The sequence below is a fragment of the Eretmochelys imbricata genome, chromosome 7, assembly GCF_965152235.1.
Source record: "Eretmochelys imbricata isolate rEreImb1 chromosome 7, rEreImb1.hap1, whole genome shotgun sequence".
Classification (NCBI taxonomy): domain Eukaryota; kingdom Metazoa; phylum Chordata; order Testudines; family Cheloniidae; genus Eretmochelys; species Eretmochelys imbricata.
In genome coordinates, this window is record NC_135578.1 from 32,292,493 (window position 1) to 32,316,128 (window position 23,636).

Here is a 23,636-nt window from a genome sequence, read left to right on the forward strand (position 1 = left end):
GCAAGAGCAGCCGGACAGAGCGCTGGCAGCGTGGCGTGCTCTGGCTGGGCGGGAGGGGCCGGGGGCTAGCCTCCTCAGTCAGGAGCTCAGGGGCTAGGCAAGACAGTCCCACGGGGGCCGTAGTTTGCCCACCTCTGATTTAGAGCAAGCTCTGAACACCATGGACCTGCCCCTCCCCAACAGAGGGGACCACTAGCATCTTCTACCCATCAAACTCCATATGCTGCTCATATACAGATTCCGCCCCAGTCCCAGCCCAGTCACCAATTGTGAAGGCTGGGGGGTGGGGGTGGGGAGAGGGGAGGACTGGAACTCGGAGTCCAGAGTTCTATGGCCAGCTTTGGATGGGGAAAGCCTAGTGCTCTTCCCACCCGGCTTTTCAACTCGTGTTTCTCTTTGCCCAATGAGCAGTTAATACTTTGCCCTCATCTACTGCCACCCAGCAATTAACACTGCCACCAGCTGTGGTGAGTATTTTACATAGCAAGAGAACTCCGTGATCTGCAACCTGCCCAAGGTCACAGAACAAATCAGTGACTGCGAAAAGAACCCAGGTGTCCTGACGCCCAGTCCCCACCTACATGCCCCTTCTCCCACCTTCACAGCCTAACACTTTGTGAATGGAATCTGCAGAGCCCAGTGACATGAAAGTATCTCTTTATTGAATACAGACTTATCCAGCAAACAAAAATAGGGGGGGGGGGAAGAAAGAGGGTAGCTTTAAACCAAATTATCTTAAATATAGTAATTTAACTTCTTGTTTTTCACTCCACCCCTCCCCCCGAATTCCTCCTCCCTCAAAAATAACCCCTGGTGTCCATCCCCAACCCCAATTCCTCTCATGGTAACTAAGTCGCCGCTGTATCTAAGAGACAACAATTGTGCACCCGGTTACTACAGTCACCATATGGTGTGAGTTGCTACAAATAAATTAAGGTTTAAATTAAAAATATCCCACTACTCCCACCAATAAAATAGTAATTAAAAAAATAACAAACCCCCCAGGGAACTGTAAAATATTTTAAGTCATGCCTAGTATTGAGGGCACGATGTGATACCCGGGATGCCTTTTGGCCAGCGCCGGCACTCAAAGATGGGAAGAAAATTAAGACATTGGAGATGCAAGAGCATGGGCTCAGCAGGACTAGAAATGGGGAATTTTTCAACCCCCACGCCCCAAAATGGTAAGTCTATTCAACACCCCCTTCAAATGGCATAGTCTATTCAGGCCCCTCCTTCTCACCCATGAGATACATTACCATCCACCCAGCCAAATGGTGTAGTCCATTCAATGTGAGACAGAGCAGTCAACTGCCCCCACCCCCGCAATGGCAGGTTCCATCCAGCTCACCCCCTTTAATATAGTAGAAACTATGCACTTATCCCTTTCCCAGTGCTGGAATGCTGAGTCCAACCTCCCTTGCCCTGCGACCACACAGTCTATTCTCCCCCCCACACCCAATTGCTAGACTTGGAAAAGTCAAGTTTAACTTCCCCAACCCAGCAATGATCATCCATACAGTTCTCCCTGCTCCCAGAATGAAACAGTCCTAAATCCGTTTCCCCTATCTCCTGAGACGGCACAGCCTATTTAACACCCTTCTCCCAGTTCCATGGCAGGGCCTATGCAGACCCCTCCCTCTTTAGCCCCAAAGATGTAACAATTGATTCCAGATGGTACAAGCCACTCAAAGACCACATCAAATAGTAATCTTCAGCTCATCCCTTTATTTCCCCAGATGGTACAGTCTTTCAAGGCTCCAAGCTGGAAAAGGGGTTGGTTCAACTTGATCACTCCCTAAGGAAATGGAGCAGAATGGACCATACCATCTAAACAGGGAGGGGGTATACTGACTCTACCATCTGGGGAATGCTGCAGGATAGAGTGCACCATGGGGGGAGGGGATGTTTTGAATAGACTGACCCATGTTTCCAACGGAAATTGAAAAGGAAGAAGGAAGCAAACTTTTAAAGTGACAGTAGCAGCTGACAGCTGCTGCGGGGAGGGGTCATGGCAAGAAGGAATGTACCCCCAAGAGCTGAACCAAGAGGACTGGGAGGAAGAGGCAGGGGAGATTGATATTAGCTTTCAGGGCTGTAAGGCTGCTCTCTTCCTTGCCTTTCTGCACCACCCCCATCTCCAGGGAGGGGTACCCCCACCCTCACATACCCATGGACCCCAGATCCAGTTCTCCAGCTGCTTCCCTCTCTGTCCCTTAGCAGTGTACAAAAAAAAAAAAAAATCAGATAGTGGCTGACAACAGGCCCTCCACTCCTGCCTCCCCACTAACAATCCCTTCTGTCCTCTGAGCTGCCACATCCATGGCTGCTTGTCTTGAACCTGAGGGCACTACACAGACCCCTCCAACATCTCTGCTATTGAGGCATTTGTGCTAGGGGAGATACATTTGCCTGTTGGAGCAGCAATGGAGGGCCGGGGGGAGAAAACAGGATCCCATAGAAGCCTGAATTCCATTGGGGCGTGGGGGGTATGACAGGGGAATCTCCCCTAAGTATGTTTGTGCAGGGCAGTCAGGATTGTGCACAGATATATAGGAGAGGGGGATCTTCCCCACGCTGTTTGTGCAGGAGACTGAGATAGGGGTGGAAATGGGAAGGATTGTGGGGTGCGCAGATGTATGGATCAGGATTGTGGGGTGCCCCAATGTATTGGAGGGGGGAGATCTCCCCCAAGCTGTTTCTATAGGGGAGTGAAGTGGGGTGCAATGATGAATAAGGGGAGCTAAGAGTGCCCCACTAAGCTAACTGCCAAGTTTTGGGGAGCAAGCTCCAGGGCTGAGAGATGGATCTGCCCCAGGGGCGGTAATGGGCCAAGGGGACAAATGGAGGAGGATTAATGTAAGTCTCAGCTGATCTTTTTCAGAGTCCTTCCCATCACAGCAGCTCAGTCTCACCACCTCCAGGCTCATCAGTAGACCCTGCCCATTCGTACTAGCATAACACCCATCCCACAGAGGGGGAGGGGGGCAGGAACTGAACTCCCAGCCTCTCAAAAGGAGCTCTACTCCCTCCCCTCTTACATTAGGAGCCCTAGGTTGGAACAGGAGGGTCTATTGCTTTAGGAAACACAGAGCCCCCCCATCCGGCCCCTACAGCAGAGCCAGCCACAAGCCACTGCAGTGTGGTGGGGGGCTGGGGGTTCAGCTTGCACTGGGACTAGCTAAGCTGGGTCCCCCATCTAACCCCTTGTTATATCCCATATGCCAAACAGAGGTGGCTCCCTGGACCAGAACAACGGAGACAGGCTGATTGCCAAGCAACTCACCCTGTCCCTAGCAGCCATGGGGACCCCTTCACCAGAGGTCCCGTGCCCCTGCAGCCTACTGCATCCCTACCCTGCTCCTACCCCAAGACGTAGCCTGGCCCTGCCCCTTTGGCAAGGGGCTGAGGCTGGACCCTGCACCCCCAAGGAATGGGGGGCACTATGGCTACCGCCAACAACATGCCCCTGTGCCAGCTAGGACCCACAGAGGTCATGTGGGGTGATGTGTTAAGTGTACACCATGGAGATGTGATGAGGAGAAGTGCCAGCCCAAGTGGGGTGCAATTGCTGAAGCAGGGGTGCCCCCCTCCAGTCCTGTTTTGGATCCGTGTCCCTGGTAGGATGGGGATGGCGATGGCTGGGGGGCCTGTGGGCTCCTGCAGCAGAGGGGCCAGCTCTGGTTTGGCACAGGCTGGGCAGGGGAGGGGCTGGTGGCCGGCTGGGTATCTCTCTAACTCTTGTTGCCACCCTGCAAGCCCAGGCTGTGCTGGAGATTGAGTCGGTTCATTTGCGCCTCCTCCAGACCCTGCAGCTTCTTCAGCTGCAGCTCATCCAGCTGCTTCCAGAGCTCCTGACGCTCTTTCTCCTTCTTCAGCTCCCTGCAGAGACAGGGTGGCAGAGTGAGGGGGGAAGGCGGTACCCAACTTGGCCCCTTGCCGATAACCCAAGGCAGCACCTGGGGTCAAACGCCCTCACAGGAGCTCTGGAGAAGCCCTAAGGAAACCCAGGCATTGTGGGGCATGGGGCATGCCCTCGGGAAACCCAGGCCAAGATGAGGGGAGCACCACCCAAGGGCATTGTGCAGGGACAACCAGCATAACTCGGCAGCATCCTCTGGCCTTCCACTTCTGCACACTGATGGGGGCGCTTACTCTAAACTGGCTGGGGGCTCCTCACTCCCCAGCTCCCAGCCCAATCCTGTGCAAGGGCTAAGAGACAGGTATGGCCTACGGAATGCCAGGCAGTGGGTCACATGACTGGGCAGCAGTACCACCTCTCCCAGAATCCCTGTGGGACTCCTGCATAGAGGGAGCTGGCGCTAAGGACATGGGGGGAGGAGACTAGCCCCCATTCCAACATCTGGATGCCCCACATTCCCTCCAACACCTGGCCCCCACTCACTGCTGCTTCTCCACCTTGTAGGAGGCCGTGAGCTCATCAAAGAGTTTCCCATTCATCTCCATGAAGGTCTTGAGCACGTTGTAGACCAGGGAGACGATTGTCCTGTGGGCATGGGGGAAGGAGGAGAGGTGAGACCCTGACTGGTTTCAGGTGCCAGCCCTATGTTGGATTCCCTGCCCCAGGGAACCCACCAACCTCTTCCCTCAACGCATCCTGGCGCTTGCCACAATGCTCACCCCCCACAGCCCTGCAAAGCATCTTGGGGTTTGCCAAGATGCCCACTTCACAGCCCCCTGCCCAGGCTCCTCACCCCAGTTCCCCAATGCCCCCCCAACCACCCTGTGCTCCTTACACAGCAGGGGAGGGGTTGTGGAGAACAGCAAGACCCTAGGAGGAGAGACTCCCCAGAGGGGAGGGATCCCCAATGCCTGGAGCCCTGCAGGGGCTAGAGGGCAGGCAGCTGAGACACGTCCCTCACACACACTCACTGGTTCCAGTGCTCCTTGGAGACCCGGTAGAGGGTGCCAAAGATGGCAGGCAGCACCGTGTGGCAATTGTCCTCAATCAGACTCAGGATATATTCGTTGTTCCAGAAGTACAGAGCCCGCTCTGCCACCTGGGGACAATGGAGACAGGGTGAGTGCTGGGGCTGCCCAGCCTTGCACCCTCCCAACCCCACTCACCTCCCCTACCACCTAGAATGAGTGCTGGGGGCTGCCCTTTTTGGGAGTCTGATCCCCACCAGCAGGGGCCTTGACTGCACCCCAAGCCTGAGGAAAGGACCTCTCAGCACCAACAACCGTGACCCCCTCAGCCCCCAAACTGGGGTGGGGGACCCAGGATTCAGGACCAGCCCAGACTCAGGGAGCCCTAGCTTGACTAAGTCTGAACCCCCTTGAAGGGAGGGGGAATGGGACCCCCTCCCCAGCCCCTAATTGGGGGCAGTGACCCTTGGTGTCCTAGAACCCTGATGGGGAAAGCCCCAGACCCATGAGGGGTCTAGGCCCCACCCTGAGCTCAGGCCCTGCCCCCCAGCCTGCACACACCTGGAAGTGGGGGCTGGAGATGCAGCGTGCGATTTGTTTGAAGAGCGGTTCCTGCACCTTGACAAACTGCGAGGGCTCAATCACATCCAGGATCTCCTCAATCTCTCCCAGGAACATCACCTGCCGGGTATGGGGAGAGGCAGATCTCCCCCTGTGAGCTACAGGGCTAGGAGAGGCACCCTCGATAACCCACCCAGCTCACACCCCACACTGTGTGCTCCCTGATCCCCACAGACCATGTCTCCCCACACCCAACAAGCGTCCCCCCAACAATGGCCACCCACTGTGCCTGCCCCCAAATCCCCCAATACCCATTCTTTACAGTGCTATCCAGTCTTTCACCCCCCGCCCCACATCCCTCTAGGCCCCTATGCAGTGCACAGATGCTCCTCACCAATGCCCTTCCCCACAACCCTACCCTCCAGGTCCCCATGTCTGCCTGTTTCCCGCTAGCAGGCCCCTAACCCAGCCCCACCTCCTTCTGAGTGCAGGTCTTCGGCCAGTATTTCAGCAGTCCCCGGATCACCTGTGGGGAGGGGGACATGGTAGGGTTAGAGAGGAGAGCCACTGGGCCCTGGATCGCATCCCCCACCATGGGGCTGCACTTACATGCTCCGTCAGGGTGGCATCTTTCTCCAGGAATTGTACCACGCAGTACGCCAGCTGCAAGGGGAAGTGGGGTGGCATCAGAAACGGAGCCCCTGCACTGGTCCCCACCCCCTAGATTCCTCCCTAGCCCATTGAGCTCAGATCCCCACCAGCAGGCAGTGGAAGCATCTGAGACAGGGCTCCCCCCACCACCTAGATACCAGAACCCAGGCGGTCTGTTCCCCATGCCCATCCCACATGCAGCACCTGACCGAGATCCCTCCCAACCTGCAGATTTCGCCCACCCCCTCCCTCGAGAGGTAAGATTCCCATCAGCAGGGTCCATGACTAAGGCCCTTCCAAATTCACAGCCATCAAAAACACATCACAGACCATGATATCTGATCTTTTACCCTGTACTACACAACCTTCCCCTCCCCCCCCCGCAATAATCTTGCAACCCCCCTACCACTCCTTTGTGTCAGGACCCCTACAATTACAACACCATTAAATTTCAGATTTAAATAGCTGAAATCATGAAATTTTTGATTTTTTAAATCGTATGACCATGAAATTGACCAAAACGGACCATGAATTTGGTAGGCCCCTATCCATGACTGACACTACCCCAGCTTTATGCCAACAGACATAAGGCAGCCACAAGGGGGCAGTAATGAGGCAACTTCCAATGCCTGGAACTGCAGGGGGGATGGGGAGGGCAGGGGAAATCAAATCTCAGAGGGGCTAAAGGCAGTGCTGACCTGGACAGAACGGCACAGGGGTCCCCCGCACAGCTGCTGCGCTAGGGCATGATCACTGAGACCACTCTTCAATCTCCCAGATGAGAGCCAGACCCTCTGACAGGGTAGAGGCCCTGTATCCCATTCTCTGCCCCCTTGAACCAGCCCATTCCCTGAGGATCACTTACTCCTTGCACAATTTCAGGAGCAGACTCCTGCAGCTCCCGCCCCTGGAGGTGACCCCTTATCTGACCTGGAGGTGAAAGGTCAGACTGCAGGGCCACTCCCAGAAGGGGGGTGGCACTTACCTGGGCATGGAAGATGGAGAGGGATTTGACCGAGTGCAGCGGGATCAGCACCCGCACCAGGAAGTGCTTGTGCTCAGTCTTCAGGGGCAGGGCGAAGCCATTGATGATGCTGCAGGTTAAAGGGAGGAGGGACAGGTGGTGACACAAACACACACACACAACTTGGGGGATGGAGATCAGGATCCAGCAGCCAACGGGGAGCTGGAGGTGTGCTGGCTCCATCTGGGTGTGGGATGGGATAAACTGTGGGGTGTGGTAGGATGGGGGAGAGGGAGGCCTAGACCCCAGCAGCCTCTGGGGGGAGGGTACAAGGTGCTCTGGTGGCTACTCTATGGTTACTGGTGGGGGATGCCCCCTGGGGAGGGCTGAATCCTTATGGGGCACCCTCTACTGACTTCCAGAAAACAGATCATGGGCCTGTAAGGCTGGGCGTCCCCCACCCCACCAATGTGCACCCCCCACCCCTGCATACCTGTCCCCATGTCCAACCATTACCTGCCCAGGATTTCCAGGAGCTCGGCCACACCATTGAAATGCTCTGTCTCGTAGATAAACCTGGGGGGGGGGGAGAAAGAGGTAAGAGATGAAAATGCCTCCAATGCCTCTTTACTAACCCCCAACTCCCCGCTGGAGCACTCACCCCTTGGACCCCCATATGTGGTAGGGGGAGGGAGCCAGCCCTGCCAGCAGCGTGGTGGGGAGGAAACAGGTGCTGTGAATTCTGGAGGGCATGGGGGTGGGGGTCTAGGGGAGGCTGCTGTGGGCAGGCTAGTGCCCCCCCATGGCTTCAGTACCAGCTTCAGCCCAGAGCAACTGGAGAACGCTCCCAGGGAGACTGTGCTTTGCAGGCAGTACACTGCTCCCTGATGGGCACCCTGAGTCACAGTAACCCTCTACTGGTCATCCCAACCCCATGGTCAAACTTAGGGGGTGATTTCCCCAGCCTCACCACACATACTGGGCATATGGGGCAAAGGGCACATCATCCCCATAGAGCAGGGGGAGACCTGGGTAACTGGTGGAATTCAGGGCCCTGTCCCCTCTGAGACCAGGGGACACAACTCAGGCACCTGCCAACCACGAGAGGATGGGGGGGGCGGGGCTTTATATGCTTTGGGGACATACTTCCAGGAAGTCCCATCCTCCTGCCCCCGAAAGAGTCATGATGCCAGGGAATCCCACCACTGGCCACAAATCACCACCCCCCAGGAAGTCCCCCTTCCCCAGGAGGGACTTCCTGGAGTGCCATGGTAGCCCATGCTCCTTGGTTAGGTCAGAGTGCCTGGCTTGAGACTGGCTGGAAGGGGACCTCTGCCCCCTAGCAGGCTCCATGCTGCCTGGGGGGCTCACCGCAGGAAGATGTTGTTGCACTGCTTGCGGATGTAGGCACGCAGTCCCAGGAACTTGCCATAGACCCGGTGCAGGATGGTCTTGAGGTACTCACGCTCCCGCGGGTCCTCACTGTCAAACAGCTCCAGCAGCTGGGGGGGCAGGGGAGAGGGTCCCACAGATGACCTTGCAACCTGCCCCACCCCCGCCAACCTTCCTCTCAACATCCAGCCTGAATATCCCCGGGGGGAGTTAGCTCTTCCCCCCCAACCCTGGTATCCCACAGATGACCCATCCTCCCCCATCGCAGACAGTAGGTGCAATGATTAGTTTGTCCCCAGCAGGTTCGGAACCGACCCAGATCCGCTCTAAGCATGCCCACCCACTCCTGCCTGCTTCCCCAGCCTAGGATCGGCTGCAATGGGTGAAGCCCCCTCACTCCACGCACCCACCACAGGGGGTACTGCTCCTAATGAACCTGTCCAGTTCTGGGGGGGGTGTCTGCTGCCAGCCAAAGTGCCCCATCATGATGAAGGTTTGGAGCGCAGTCAGGGCAAGAGTCAGCAAACTTGCAGCACCCCAGCTAGGAGCCAGGCTCCCACCACCCAGGCCAAGGGACCCCTTGAATGTAGATCCTTGGAGGGAGGGGACTCAAAGCAGTCATTACCCCCACCCCACTGACTCCTCATGCTGCAACAGACCAACAGCAGCAGCCTCTCATGATCTTCCACTCCCCCAATATTCCTCGGTCCCCCCAATCCAGCTGCTTTCCCAGGCACCACTCACCATCAGCACAAATTTCTGGTCGACGTAGCGTTTGGCCACAGAGGGCTGGAAGTCAGGGCTTTCCAGGAAGCGGAGGAAGAACTCGTAGACCAGCTGAGCAAGAGAATTTAGAACACTTGCACGGTGGCTCCCCACAACAGACAGTATTTTCATCCTTGCACCTTGCCACCTAACTCTGTGGCACAGCCCTGCTCCATTGCCCATAAGTACGCACCCTCCTTAAGAATGGCAGGGAGTCCAGCCTAGATGCAGAGCTAGAAATTGTGCCCCTCCCCCAATCCCCGCCCTGCAGCCAACTGGATGGGAGTGCTGCCAACTCTGGGTAGGAGCCCCAACTGTGACTATATTCTGCTGCCTCTCTGGGCAGCAAGATCGAATCCTGCAGCCCCCAGTGGCACCAGACCCCTGCCCTCCTGCCACACGCTCCCTGAGGGGTGTCTCACCTGGAGATGGGGCCAGGAGGGCTCCAGGTTCGGCTCATCCTCTTCAGGGTCAAACTCGGGGTTCTCAGTGGGTGGGAGTGTCCGGAAGATGTTGACTGAGATCTGGAAAGATTAGAAAGGGGGGGTCAATTGGGTCTGTAGAACCCCCCACACCACTACCCCCAACCAGCCTATTCCAACCCCCATTCTCCACTGGAGTCAGTCCCACCCAGAATGCCACTGACCTGCTCTTTGAGCAATGGAAAAAGGCACAGAACCCAGGAGTCCTGGCTCTTAGCCCCCCGCACCCACCCCCCAAACCCACTAGACCCCACTCCCCTCCCAGAGTTGGGGTTAGAACCCAGGAGTCCTGGCTCCCAGGCCCAACTCTAGCCCATCAGACCCCATTTCCCTCCTGGCACCTTGCCCTGCTCCCTCACCATCTTGATGATCTCGGGGTAAACGGGCTCAATGAGGACGCCACGGTTGGTGGCCACGCACTCCACCAGCTCGTTGAGCGCAGCCCGCTTGATCTCCTTGCCCTTGAGGTCGGCCACGCAGTCCAGGAAGTCGAAGAGCACGCAGCACTGCTGGAGCTTCTTGCACAGCAGCTCGTGCAGCTCCGCCACCGCCACGTCTGCAGAAAGGGGGCATCAGCACCAAGGACACCCCCGCCACAAAGTGATGCAAAGCCACACATGGATTGGAAGCTTAGCCCCGACAACACCCCCTGCCCATGGGAAAGTGGTACAATCCCACATGGACTTCCACTTAGCCCTGACACTGACACCCCCCCCACAAAGTGACACTATCCCATGGGGGGCGGGGCTTAGCCCTGACAACATATGCACATACCCCCACAAAGTGATACAATCCCAAATGGACTGGTGGGTTGGCCCCAACACCACACCTCCTCACCAGACAATGGTACAATCCACTGTGGGCTGGGGTTTCAGAGCCAAGCATGCACCCCTAGTGTAAAGGGCTACAATCCCACATGGACTGCACCCTCCCCAGTATAGAATGGTACATTCCCACATGGCTGGGGTGCAACACTGAGCATGCCATCAGAATGAAGTGGTACGATTCCCATTGGGGAGGGGGGTTCAGCACTCCCACATCTGGGGAAAGGGAAGTCAGCACTGCGCAAACATCAGCCCCCAGCATGAAGTGGTTCAGTCCTAGGTGGATGGGTGAGGGGGCTTAGCCCCAAGCCCTAACCCTGGGAGAACAGCCAAAGGGAAGGTAAACCCCAAGCCAATTCACTGTGCTGGGGGTTTGCTGAGAATCACCAGTCCCTGCTCTAGGGAGCTCTCCCCAGGGGTGTCTCCCTGTCTGCAAGTCCCTTTGGCATGAAAAGTCCATTCACATCAAGCTGTTCCCTTCCCATGTTACGTGACAGCAGGGACAGTCTTTGCTCTGTGTCTGTACAGCACCCAATGCAATGGGGCCACGGTCCATGACTAGGGTTCCTAGGCACTACTACAATGCAAATAATTAACAATCCAAGCCCTGTTTAACACCAATGAAGAAGTTAAACACTGGGTTTTGTGGTGACTCAGGGTCACAGATTTTAAGGTCAGAAGGGATGAACCTGAGTGCCTTGTATTGAAGGAGCATATTGATATAATAGGTATCACAGAAACTTTGTGAACTGGTGATAATCAACAGGACATGGTAGTAACCGGGACATATACAGGAGTGACAGTAGGTTGTGCTGGCGGCGGAGTGGCACTATATGTGATAGACATAGTACAAACCTTAAATTAATTAAACTGTCCCACAGAATCTCTAGGGATAGAAATCCCATGCTTGAGTAATAAGAGTATAGCAGTAGGAATATACTACCGATCCCCTGACCAGGATGGTGACCATGACTGCAAAATTCTCAGGGAGATTAAAGAGGCAACAAAAATATAAACCCCAATAATAATGGGGACGTTTTCAACTATCCCCATACTGACTGGGTACATATCACCTCAGGACAGGACGCAGACACCATTTCTAGACACCATTAATGACCTCCTTGGAGGAGCTGTGACACAGGACATCTACACAGCAGGTGAGAGGGTGCTTCCCCGCTCAGGCAGACAGAGCTTGAGCTAGCAAGATAGCAGTGCGACTGTGGTGGCAGCCTGGACTAGCCAAGAGAGTACAATACTGCCCAACAACCTGAGCATGTACTAGGGTAGCCAGCCCAAGTCGCTGCAGCCACGCTGCTATTTTTAGGCTCTTCCTCAAGCAGAGCTAGCCCATGTATGTCTACCTGAGCTGGGATTTATACCTGTGAACCAGGAATAATTACGGGTATGATGGTAGCACTGCACAGAGCCCCCAACCCCTCCAAGATCAGAGGCCTGTCATGCTGGGCACTGAACAGACACTTTCAAGAGACAGTCCCTGCCTTGAAGACCTCCGTCAAAAAAATACAGGGTGGGAGGGGGAAACTGAGGCACAGAGAGGGGAAGAGACTTGCTTATGGTCAGTGGCAGAGCCAGAAATAGAACCCCGGAGTCCTCGTGCTCTAGCCATTAGACTCCACTCAACCTACCCCTACAGCCACTCAGACCTGGTGTGCAGCAGGGAGCCCCAAGACAACCAGGGACCCTGCAACAAAACTTCCAGGCTGTCTCTGGTTTTCTTAAAGAACCCCATGGATCTCCATTTGAGGCCAACAGGGAAAGTTGCCCCAGTGCACTTCCCTCAACACACAGATTACAGCCCCCCTCAGAATAGAGTCTCCCTAAAAACAGTGGGGCAACGAATCTAGCAGAGCCCCAGTAAATTCTGTGAAGAGATGATCTCGGATTCCACACCCCTTGGTCTCCAAACGTCAGAGCCTCTCCCCAGCCCCATATCTAGGTTCCACTCTGAACTCAAGACGCTACTCAGCCCCAACAGCTCTCTGGGGAGATGGCACTGGCATCAGCTTTGATCAGCAAGAACAGGCAGCCCCCACCCCCACCAGTGGCCACCGGGCTGGGACTGGCACAGCCCCTGCCTGTGATGCCCTCAGTATTCTAGCAACATGTGGAAGCACAGCTAGAGCACATGAGGCTGGGATAACAGTGGGTAGACCCTGTGGCGGGGCGGGGGGTCCTGGTCAGGCAGGTGGGATAGTGGGAGGTTCTGCTGCAAGACTGGCCTTTTGCCTCCATGGACCTGGGTGTGAATATAGGCACTGGCCACTCCTGACAATCGCCGGGCCAGGGGAGGTGCATCTGGGGCAGGAAAGACAAACACGGCATTTGACACAGTAGAAGGTGCTGCAGGTTGAGACTGAGACGCATCAGCAGCAGAGCCAGGGCTGCCGGTGGGTCAGGACTGGAGCAGCAGTGAGTTGGTTCAGCAAGCCCACTCCTGGTTCTCTCCTCAGGGAGGCTAGTGGGTAGGAAGCCCCACAGGACCAGTCTCCACAGCAGCAGAGATTGGAGATGAAGCAGCAGCATCCAGAGCCCTGGGAAGCAGGGAGGAGGGGAGGGAACATAAGGCCAGATGTGGGGGGGGAGGAGGAGGAGGAGATGATGCCCATATTCCTCCCAGAGCTGTCTCCCAAGGCAGACAATTTCCTGCCTCCAGGTGGAGACAGCAGTTCATGAGGCAGCCCCAGCCAGAGACGAAGCTGGGACCAGGTCCCCTGAAGCCAAGAGAGAGAACCTGGCTCCCCAAGCACCATGATCTAGACCCAGCAGAAGCCCCTGCTCCCCCAGACACAAGCAAGGCACTGTCCCTGAAGTCCCCAGGATTCACTTCCCTGCCTGCCTGCCAGGCAGCTCTGGTGCCTCATGTTCCATTCTGGGCAGGGAGAGAAACAGGAGACCCAATAAAACAGACCTACAGAAATTCACCTGCACCTCCAGGCTGGACACAGATGGAGCACATCTCCCCTACCACCTTCCAATCTCCAAATTCTGCCACCAGTGCCTCCTTGCCCTTCAGCTCTGCCCCCATCCCCGGAAGATATCAGGGGCACAGCTGGCACTGGGGGGCAGGGATTGACAGGCGAGATCTTTAAGTCAGGCAGTGGGGGATGTTGAACACTGAAGCTGGGAGGTTTCTAAGGGAAGGGAGGCTGAATTCACCACCAGGGCCTCAACCACTGAAGGTGCAGACTGATGGGTGGCACAAACTCCCCTCCCAGCTTGGAATCAGGCTGAGACTTGACAAATTCACTCCAGGAAGAGGCCACCAAGCAACTCAGAGCAAAGATGGTGGCGCCTGGAGGGGAAAGGCCCCATGTCCCATTCCTCGTCCCTGAGCCAGCCAGTCCTCCCACCCTGGGGCCAGACCTGAGCCCGGGCCTCCTAGAGGAGAAGGCCATTCAGTCCCACTCCCTCCTTGGTTTCACTTAAGCCCCCAGTGACAGCTCCAGGCAGCTAGCAGCACCAGCCTCCAGGCAGCTCTGAACAGAGAAGCCTACAGGGCTGGGATTGCAGCGTGGGGGTAAAGACGTGATCTGTGGAAGGCCCAAGGGATCCCCCGACACGGGTGGCAGACGTGTGGGAAGCCAAATCCCACACTGTGTTTTTAAACCTCTGGAGCTTAAAGAGCTTCTTGCTATTGCAGAGCTGAGCTCACATATGCACAGAGCTCCGCTGGGGCTCCTCTATCCCGACCCACAGCTCCCCTGCTACCCTAGCCCAGGCCTTCTTAGCAGATGTGGAGCTTGCCAAGCCAATCTGCGGCAAAACCCTCAGCTCACCATCCAATCTGGTCGGAGGGCAGTCGCCAGCGAGTTATGACACAGGCTGACTTTGGCCACAGCATGGGGGATCCTCTCGCTAGCCCCAGGTGCGAAGGTCGGCTGCACACTGATCCCGGCCTGCTTGAAGTCGGCTCAGAAGGGCCCACGAGAATCATGGCAAATCAAACCCAGGTACATATGTGGCCAGATCAGTTATACCAGACTGGTGTCTGACATTGACTTGCAGCCCCCTTCTATTACAGCTCTGGGCTCCCACACACATAACCGCCCCCCTTCCCCCCCCCGCAGCCACTGAGAGCGCCAGTGGGTATCTGGAAAGGTTCCCAGGGAGACACTCAGCATCAATTTGGCTGCTGGCTCCAAAAGGCACTTAGAGAAACCAAGCAAACACCCAGCATTGTACTGAGGGGGGAGGAAGGTCTAGCAGGTTCGGGGGTGGGGGTTGGGAGTCAGACTTCTATTCCCAGCTCTGAGAGAGGAGTGGGGTCCAATGGTTACAGCGGGGGGGGGAGAGTGGGTTGGGAGTCAGGGCTCTAGAGTTCTATCCCCAGCTCAGGGAGTGAAGTCTAGATACTAGGCCAGACTAGATGGGCCCATGGGTCTGATGCAACATGGCAGCTTGAACACAACAAGCACTAGATGACCAGGGAACAGTTGCCACTATAAGCGGTGACCCCTATGGGACACCTCCCTGCCCAGGGGGGCCTGCCCCCCACTAAGGACTTCAATGATGGTGCGACACCCCAAAAGATCCTCCCCCCATCCCCAGATCCAGTACCAGAACTCCTCCCAGGTCCTAACCCCCCACGGGATGCTAAGGCGATGGGGACTGTCTAGCAGGCCAGGGGCTAGAGACTCCCAAAGAAGTAAGGAACGGGAAGGTTTGAACGAAGGGCATGGAGGGCTCAAGGAGCTGCCAGTGCTGTTAGGGGAGGCATCAGCAGGGCATCAGCATCACACCCCTGCCATTGCAGACTGGAAACTAACAGGATAGGGCCAGCCTAGCTCTGTGTCCCGAGTGAACTGGCTGTGCAGTGCAGCCACATGTCCTGCTTGGAGCCAGGCTGGGACCTGGCAAATTCATCTCATGCTGTGGGCAACCAAATGGTCATCAGAGGTCAGTGATGTCCTAGTAACTCGGCCTAGATGGGAACTGGTGCCCATATCCCATTCCCCATCCCCTGAGCAGCCAGTCCCCCTTCCTGTGGTTGGTTCTAAGCCAGTCCTCATGGGGCTGCCTCATTTCCCAGGGGCCTGTTGTGCCATGCAGGGTGGCTGAGTCACTGGGCCCAGATGGGCCAAAGGAAGAGGGAGGGGTGTGGTGACTAAGGGGTTCCAGCCACTTCCCTCTTTGCAGGAGCAGGCAGGGAACACACCACAGCAGAGCCAAGCTCAGACCAGCCTGGGGGTAGGGGGGAAGAAGAGAACTGCAACCAGCATTGCCAAGTAACCCCACCACACACAGCCCAACAACAAAAAACCAGGCCCAGAGCTCCCATGTGACCCACTAACAAAACCAGCGCGACCCTCCAACAAACCTGGCCTAGCTCCACTAAGGGACCTACAGCACAGTTAGCAGTAGCCCCCAGGATTCCCAAGAGACCCTGCAATAACAAAGACCAACACTCACCGGCAACCCTACAAAAGCAAAGCCAGGCTTGATGCTCCCAAAAAGACACTGCCATAACAAACCCAGTACAGACAGCACCAGGACTCCTAGAAAACCCTACATTAACAAAGCCCAAGATCACTTAGCCCCAGAGCACTCAGGTGACCCCTGTGCAGGGTGACACTGGGGATGAGGTGCTGTTTGGAATCACAAAGGGCAGGATAACAATAAGGCACTCAAAGCACAGGGCATGGGTGACAAGGGAAAATGGGGCTAAGCAGAGCAGACAGGAAATAAGGGTCTCATGCTCACACTGAGCATTCCCTTATCTGCTGTATGGGACAAGCCCTGTGCAAATATCCGTGTGTCATCCCTTGAGCAGATAGGGTAGAAATCCCCACCTCTCAGAGATGGGGAAACTGAGGCACAGGAGGCACTTGTCCAGAGCTGAAGAGAATCCAGGAAGCCTGACTCCCAACCCCCTGCTCCAACAACTAGACCCCACTCCCCTCCCAGAGCTGGGACAGAATTCAGGAGTCCCACTCCCAGCCCCACCAGCTGTGTGACACTCACCTTTCAGCAAGGGCAGGGGTGTCAGCTCCTGTTGGTTGCTCTGGTACCGGAATTGGGATGAGCTGTGAGAGCGGCGCTGACGGGAGCGGCGCAGGGAGCGCCGGGAGAAACCGTCCACTTTATCAGGCGGGGGGACAGGCGACATCCCTGGGGATGAGGGGCTGGTGGGGGTGCCAGCGGGGGGCAGCTTGGTCTCCATGTTCGCAGGCGGAGGCAGCTATCAGAGCTACTTGGCTCCTCTCCTCCAATAGACAGGGCCACTCTGGCTAAGCCAAGAGGATGCTGGGTAAAGCAGTGCCCGTTAGCACTCTGGAGAGGTGTCCAACATGGCAGGAATATAAGCTACTCGCATCCTCAGCACGCACCCCATGGCAAGAGGGCAGCACGTATCCAACACAGCTCCCCTTCGCGCCCTGGGGCAGGGTGCAGGTGATCATCCAGTTTCCGATTCCCAAGAGGATTCCAGGCCTGGAGCCTTACTTTAGGTCTACAGGTACATTCAAAGTTTCAGACCCAACAAGACACCTGCTTTGGCATGAATCACTGCAGGGGGTATTATCCCCCTCACACAAACACCTGCCCCACACTTGGCTACAATGGTAGGGGTGGGGGATCACCTATTTATTCCACGGGCAGCCCGATGCAGAGGATGAGTTCAGCTGAAATCCAGGCAGTTCCTCAAGCAAGGGTTAAGGTAAGTTCCTCGTGCATTTGGAAAGCAAAGTGTTTTTACTCTGAATCCCAAGTTTCTCTTCCCCACGTGTCTCCAAGGGGGAATGAATCAGGCAGCCCAGTTCAGACACCCCTCCCCCCAGTAGTGATCCTGATGAATCAGAAGCCAACGAGGATTTGAAACCAGCTCCCTCCAAACTTTGGTGACTGTAGGATAAATGTAGGGGGCAATTCTAGCAGCAAAACCCCTATCCCTTTTTGCAAACCCTTAAGTAATAGTGCATTCAATGCCAACCAGATTGTGCTCCCTCTGACTTAAGACTGGACTTTAAAAGACACGTTTGTAAACCATCTCTTCCAAAACTAAAGACACTTCCCTAAGTTCATTTGCTTTCAGCTTCCTCCACCCCCAAGCCAAAAAAATGATGCAACACCAACCCCTGAATTTAGCAGCAATGTAGTAAATTGCACACACCAATAAGACCTGCCACCCCCATCCAAGCAGCAAAAACTTTACAAAGGGGGGAAGTTGCTAAATGACACAGACTGCAGTTCCCCACCCTGCTGTCACTATGGGGAAGATAAATGTAAACGCTTTTTACAGCACTGTGCCCACAGCTACCCAGCTTGTTTTCCGAACTAAATGGAAGACTTTATCCTTAAAAAAAAATCAGACCCATGCACCAAATAAACAACACACACACGCACTATCTTCCATTCACTGGCAAAGCTTATGGCTTAAGGATGCTGTAAGTAGCTCAATCCCCTCTGCCCTCTACCTAGGCAGCTTCTGTCCCTTTGGAGAGAGCCAAGCCACGATATTTAAGCCAAAATGTAACAGATCTAGGATTTCACACACACACAAAAATGTAACTACTATAAAAAATTGGAAGGAGATTCCGGTCTCTCTCTGACGCGGAAAGGATCCAAGGATCGGAAAGGAAGGAGGAAATTTGTGTCCTGGGAGGGGAAAAAGGAGGGTCACCAGTCATATAATCATCTCCAACAGGGTCACCTGCTGTAGGTTTGGGGAGCACAGGGGGGAGATAGCCACTGATGCAGCAGATGGGTCATTCTGCAGAAGTTGCATCCCCCAACCTATGGCCAGATGCACTGAAAGCAAGAGATCTCTGTGCAGGGGGGGAAAGACTGGGGATCACTCTCGCACCTGCTCCCCTCCCTGCTGCCTTCCTCAGGTGGCAGGGTCACGGCTCTGGAGAGACTCTGGACTCATCTTACCATGGCTCCCTCCCCAACACGCTGCCCTGCTAGGAAGCTCGTAAACAGTCAAGCAAACTGAATAAATGACAGCCCCCGTTGCGAAGCCTGCCCTTGTTGCAATGCAGAGACCGAGGCCTCCTCCCTTCTGGTCCCGCTCCCACCCTCCCCAGAGGCAAGTGCAACCGGGGCTTGCAAAAACAACCCGAGGCCCCCTCCTCGCAACGCAGTGTGGAAGCTAAGGTGAGGCGGGCGGCTCGTCTTCTCTTCCTGGGGGCTGCCCCACCGGGGATGCCTGCAGCCTCATGGACCAGCTCCCCCGCCGCTCTGCAGCTCGGCCTGTGCGGATCCAGGGAGCAGCCGATGGCTTGGGGCCGAGGTCAGGGGCTTGGATGCAGCAGCTCCCCAGCTCGGTGCATGGGATCCCGGCCCAGGCAGCGCCAAGCCCCTGGTCCCGCAAGGCCCCCCCCTCCCCAGGCAGCAGCCTCCGCTGCCTCTCTTTGATGCTGCACCGTTCATTAGGCTGACATTAAGTAACCTCTCGGGGCCACGTGACGCCCTTCCGGCCAACCCATTGGTCCCTTAAAAATAGAACCTGCGTCATTGCTGTAGGATGATGTCACCCCCAGCGGCCATTGGCTGGGCTGAGAGCAGGACTCGGCCCCGTTTTAAAGGCACAGGGCGTTCCCGGCTGGGCTGGGAGGTGCTCCGCAGATAGCGCTCAGTTGCACTAGGGGTTGCTCCTACGGTTCACACCTTTTGCACCTTCAAGAGCTGCTCGCACGAGGAATTGCCCATCTTGGTGCACCGGGGTGTTGCTCAAGTGACATGACTGCAGCTGTCACCGGCGCCCATTTGCACAGGAGGCACCAGGAGCTGAGCAGCTGCACTGGGCACTGCTCACGCGTTTGCACTAGGGGTCGCTCAGTTATTCCAGGAGTTGCTTGCCTCGTTGCAGGAGGAATTGTTCACACATGCCGGCAGAGCTCCTCACACAATTGTAGTGTCACTTGCAGCTCTCACACGCTTGCACGGGGACATTCCCAGAACAGAGTGCCTGCAAGGTTTCTGATGGCTTCAAGCCAGGCATGGAAGGAGGTTTCGGCCTTGCAGTCGGAGAGAGCCTGTCTCCAGCCCTGGGAACATTAGCATTAATCATTTGAATCTGACATGATTACAACCTCATTTCCTCTGTATTACTCCAACGGGGCTTTCAAAACCAATGGCAAGGGAGATTGGACACCAGAGCCAGAGATGGAATAAAGGGGTCTCAGTCCTAGCTGGTGAGGCTGGACAACTGCATCTCATGGGGGGTCCACCCACCAACCCCCAGAAATCCTGCACTATCATCTTTAGAACAAACCAGGAATCATCCAGGGCAAAATTGCATCTCAAATGCAGGAAGGAGCAAGTGGGATTTTTTAGTGGGTTAGAGCAGGAGGACCTAGGGGTTCTAGTCCTGGCACTGGGAGGGGAGAGTGGTCTAGTGGGCTGGAGCAGGGAGTGAAAGTTGATTGTTATGGGAGTGGAGCAGTGTCTCAAACAGTAGGATCAGAGGCATTCTATATTCCTGGCTTTGCCACTGCCTCAGTTTCTCCCATCTGTAGAAGGGGGATAATAGCACTTGCAGGAGGCTGGCAAACCTTTACTAATGAATTTTCATTGTGTGCTTTGAGAGCAACTAACTCTGGCAGAGTGCTGTGTACTGTATTCCTTTGTAGTGGTTATGATACACCATGGGTGTTAGAACAGTTATTAGTGGAACCATGGCTAACGATGCCTCCCTTCCCAATGTTTATTTGCATAAATACTGCAACCCCAGCACTTTTGGGTTCAGACCAAATCCCCTCCAAAATAAAACACCTGATTGTCAGGGGCTGTGTTATTACTGCTTGCAGGAGCATGCCACACTACATGGTTAAATCAGCATCCTGACCCTTTGCAGCATGGGAGTTGTAGGCAGAGGGTGCATGACAGGGACGCTAGCCTATCCTGCTGCTTCTCCTTCTTACTCTGTAGCCCAGTCCTAACCTCCTGGATCTGTAATGGCTGCTTCTAGAGATGTAGTGAGTGGGCCAGGCCTGCTCTTAAAGGGGCCTAGAGAGGTTTAGAGATGGGTCCCTCTCTAGTGGGGAATAGAAAATGCAGTTCTGCAGTTCTGTTGCCATGCAGGTGGCTGCTGCCTTGCACTGGGAAGGATTGCCCTGTACTGTATTGCACACAAATGGGAGTCATGAGCTGCACCAAATTTGGAGGATGTGTTACACTGAATTACATTGCACTGATGTGCAACACACCAAAGAGAACTGCATTAAAGTTGGTGTGACAGCACAGAATTGCGTTGCATTCAGCTGAATTGTCTCAATCTGGAGTGCAGTTAATTTCATTGGAATTCACACAGGGCCAAATTCTCCTCTGTATGATCTCAATGATGTCGCTGCATCTGTTCCATGGAAGCTTTTTGTACAATGTACTGGCCTTTAAGGCCAGAGGGGATAGTTTGGGAGGCCATATACCCTGATTCCATGTGTCTGGGGACAGCAAATGAAGGCTGGAAAAATAATGGAAGCGACCATTAGGAAAGAGGAAGTTGGTCCCGGGGAGCAGATAGTTTCTGGGAGTTTGTGACAGGTTCCCCGGATGCAACCTGGATCTGGGGTACTCGGGCATACTAACCTAGGCTCCCTCTCACACTGTGATGCTGTGACAAGCTAAAACCTCCCCAGGTACTTTACTTACACAGCCATCCACAGGCAGGGACACATCCTGCTGAGTTATATGAATGCTTTTCCTAGCCACTCATCAACTAACAATCGAGAGGCTCCAGTCAATTCCCCCAGCTCCCCAGCCTAGGCACCCAGGGCTGTACTGTCTTGCCCTGGTCAGAAGCCTGATAGTGTAAGTTTATTACACAGTCTGCCCCTCTCTCAATGTGGAGAGGACATGCATCAGCTTTTGTTCACTGAGCAGATTTCCCAAGCACTTCAACCAAAACACACTGTTTAAGGTAAAATATAAACAGATTGATTTACTACAAAAAGATAGATTTTACGCGATTATAAGTAGTAAGCGTACAGATGAAAGTTGGTTACCTAAGAAATAAAAGTAAAATCGCAATTTGAGCTCTATAAACTAGACAGGATTTGAATCAAGCAGTGTCTCACCCTGATGATATAGTTCCTTAATACACAAGCTGGGGTTCTCCTTTCCAGCCTGGGACCATCTTCCCAGTTCAGTCTTTGTTCTCTGGACATGTTTCCAGGTGTTGAGTTGTAGGGGAAGTGAGGCCAAGTGATGATGTCACTTCCCCTTTTTTATAGTTTCTTCCAACTTGCTGGAAAGACCCTTTGCTATGAAGTGAGTCAAGTAGTGCCATTGTCTACATGCTCTCTTTGAGAGATCTCCATTGTATACAGTTCCTGGGATAGTCCTTGGTAGTGTGGATTCCCCTGAATAAGTCATCAACACTGTCTGGCTTCTCCACTGTTGTACCTGAAAGGCTGATTGGGGGTGTTTCCAACTTCACAACACATTTCAGTAACACACACATAGCAAAACTTAATAACTTCCCATACAATGATAACACATACAATCCAACAGAATATTAATGTTCAACAGGTCAAGACTTTTAGAATGATACCTTACAAGGCATACTTTGTATAAAACATATAATAATCATATCACCATGGTAAATATGGGGGTGCCAGGGTATTGCTTTGGGATACAGAGTGCCACAAAGGGGAAAGGTATTGGGCCATCCAAAACCCTTACTCCTTGAATGGCCTAGGACCAGGAGCTTTGAAGAGTGGGCACAGCAATGCTCCACTCTCTCCCATCCAGCACAGACATGGTTTGGAGTTTAGACCCACCTGGGAAGGATCAAGAAACTGGACAGTGACTGGCCAGATGACTCAAGAGGAAGCTCCAAGCTCAGTAAAGTGGGGAGCTGCTCAGGTGGAGAGGAAGAGCTCATCTGGGACACAGCCCCAGTGGGGAGAGCTTGTGAAACCCCTAAATCTGAGGGCAGGCCAGGCAGACCAGGACTGAAATCGCCCAGTCCCAAGAAGGAGGGCCGGGAAATCCTGAACTTAAAGAGGGTAGCTGGTTAATTTGAATTAGTTAGCCCTAAGAAAGGGGAAATATGGTTCTTAAAGACTCTGGGTATAACTGGATTATTCTCAGTACATATAGGGAAACTGAGGCAGGGTGCCTGAAGGGCTGTCCTAGGCCACAAGGGGGTGTTATGAGACAGCATCCATGCATAGCTTTGAACCTGCGAGCTACCAGGCACCCTCAACTACTCATCTCCCCAAAGGATCAAGCCCTAAATGAGAAGAGCATTTTGGCTCTGTGTTATGTTGCAATTGCATTGAAGCAGAAAGCACTCTGCTGCATTTCATTTCACTGTCTGCAATTGCATGCAGTGCGCAGCATCTCCTTGAAATGCAAGGGGCTGCACTGCACTAGAGGGACAGGGGAAGTAGTGTAGCCCCTGAATTGAGATGGAGGCTGTCACATTAAATTGCACCATGTTGCAATGCGTTGGAGTAGGTCACATGGAGTAGAATTGCATTAGGAGACTCTTAGAAGTGGGATACCTGACTGGAGGGGCCATGGGTGAAACCAGTGGCGGCAGTGAGAGGGGAATAGCTGACTGGAGGGGCCCATGGGTGTGACCGGGGTGGCAGGGATGGGGGATATCTGACTGAGGGGGCCCATGGGTGTGACCAGGGATGTCAGGGAAGTAGATATGGGGCTGGAGGGGCCCGTGGGCCTGACATAGCGCTGCCTGGGGATACACATTGAATCCCACTTTCTAGGGCTATCAGACCAGCTCCCCCTTGTCTTGGGGCCCCAGCCCTTGGCTGGGCTGTGGAGTTAGGGCAGGCCCCCACACAGAGCCAGCCCTGGCTGCCACCAAGCTGGGTCCACACCATGGCTTCATCTGTGGCTGAACTTGTCTCCAGCAGGGAGGGAGGTGCTGTGGGCTGAGCTGAGCAGGGATTTGGGGCTCCTAAAAGTGTCTTATGGCTAATGGATGAGGGAGGTGAAGGTCAGAGGATAGAGATAGCACAGGGGCTGGTGGGTGGCTGGGCCCCACAGGGCAGGGCCGTGGAGTAGTGCAGGGGGGCTGCAGGGAGGGGGGCAAGTGCTGTGTCCTCCCAAACTCACCGTCCCCTGAGCTAGAGCAGCCCCCTGCTGAGACTCTGACAGCAAGGTCACCTCTGTTCCAGA

The 23,636-nt window shown here is 54.8% G+C and overlaps 1 protein-coding gene across 2 annotated transcripts; it reads right to left on the reverse strand.

Moving 5' to 3' along the window:
- Positions 1 to 653: 653 nt before the first annotated feature.
- Positions 654 to 18,912, reverse strand: PPP2R5B (protein phosphatase 2 regulatory subunit B'beta). Of its 2 annotated transcripts, XM_077821159.1 has the most exons (14): positions 18,061 to 18,912; positions 16,512 to 17,390; positions 10,065 to 10,261; positions 9,646 to 9,747; positions 9,203 to 9,295; positions 8,438 to 8,568; positions 7,583 to 7,642; positions 7,088 to 7,196; positions 6,061 to 6,114; positions 5,927 to 5,977; positions 5,452 to 5,571; positions 4,894 to 5,021; positions 4,406 to 4,507; positions 654 to 3,882 (listed from the first exon to the last, which is right to left on the reverse strand). In XM_077821159.1, the coding sequence occupies exons 2-14, from the start codon at positions 16,708 to 16,710 to the stop codon at positions 3,735 to 3,737; spliced, it is 1,494 nt and encodes a 497-aa protein (XP_077677285.1). In that variant the 5' UTR covers positions 16,711 to 17,390; positions 18,061 to 18,912; the 3' UTR covers positions 654 to 3,734. The 2 variants fall into 2 exon arrangements, with proteins under 2 accessions (XP_077677285.1, XP_077677284.1); XM_077821158.1 differs by having other exon boundaries at positions 16,512 to 18,912.
- Positions 18,913 to 23,636: the final 4,724 nt, after the last annotated feature.

Coding starts and splice junctions, on each gene's coding strand:
- PPP2R5B (XM_077821159.1), bottom strand. CDS start 16,710: ATGGAGACCAAGCTGCCCCCCGCTGGCACCCCCACCAGCCCCTCATCC. Junction 7,197..7,582: donor CTCCTGGAAATCCTGGGCAG/GTAATGGTTGGA, acceptor TTTAACCTGCAG/CATCATCAATGGCTTCGCCC. Junction 3,883..4,405: donor TACAAGGTGGAGAAGCAGCA/GTGAGTGGGGGC, acceptor CTGTCTCTGCAG/GGAGCTGAAGAAGGAGAAAG.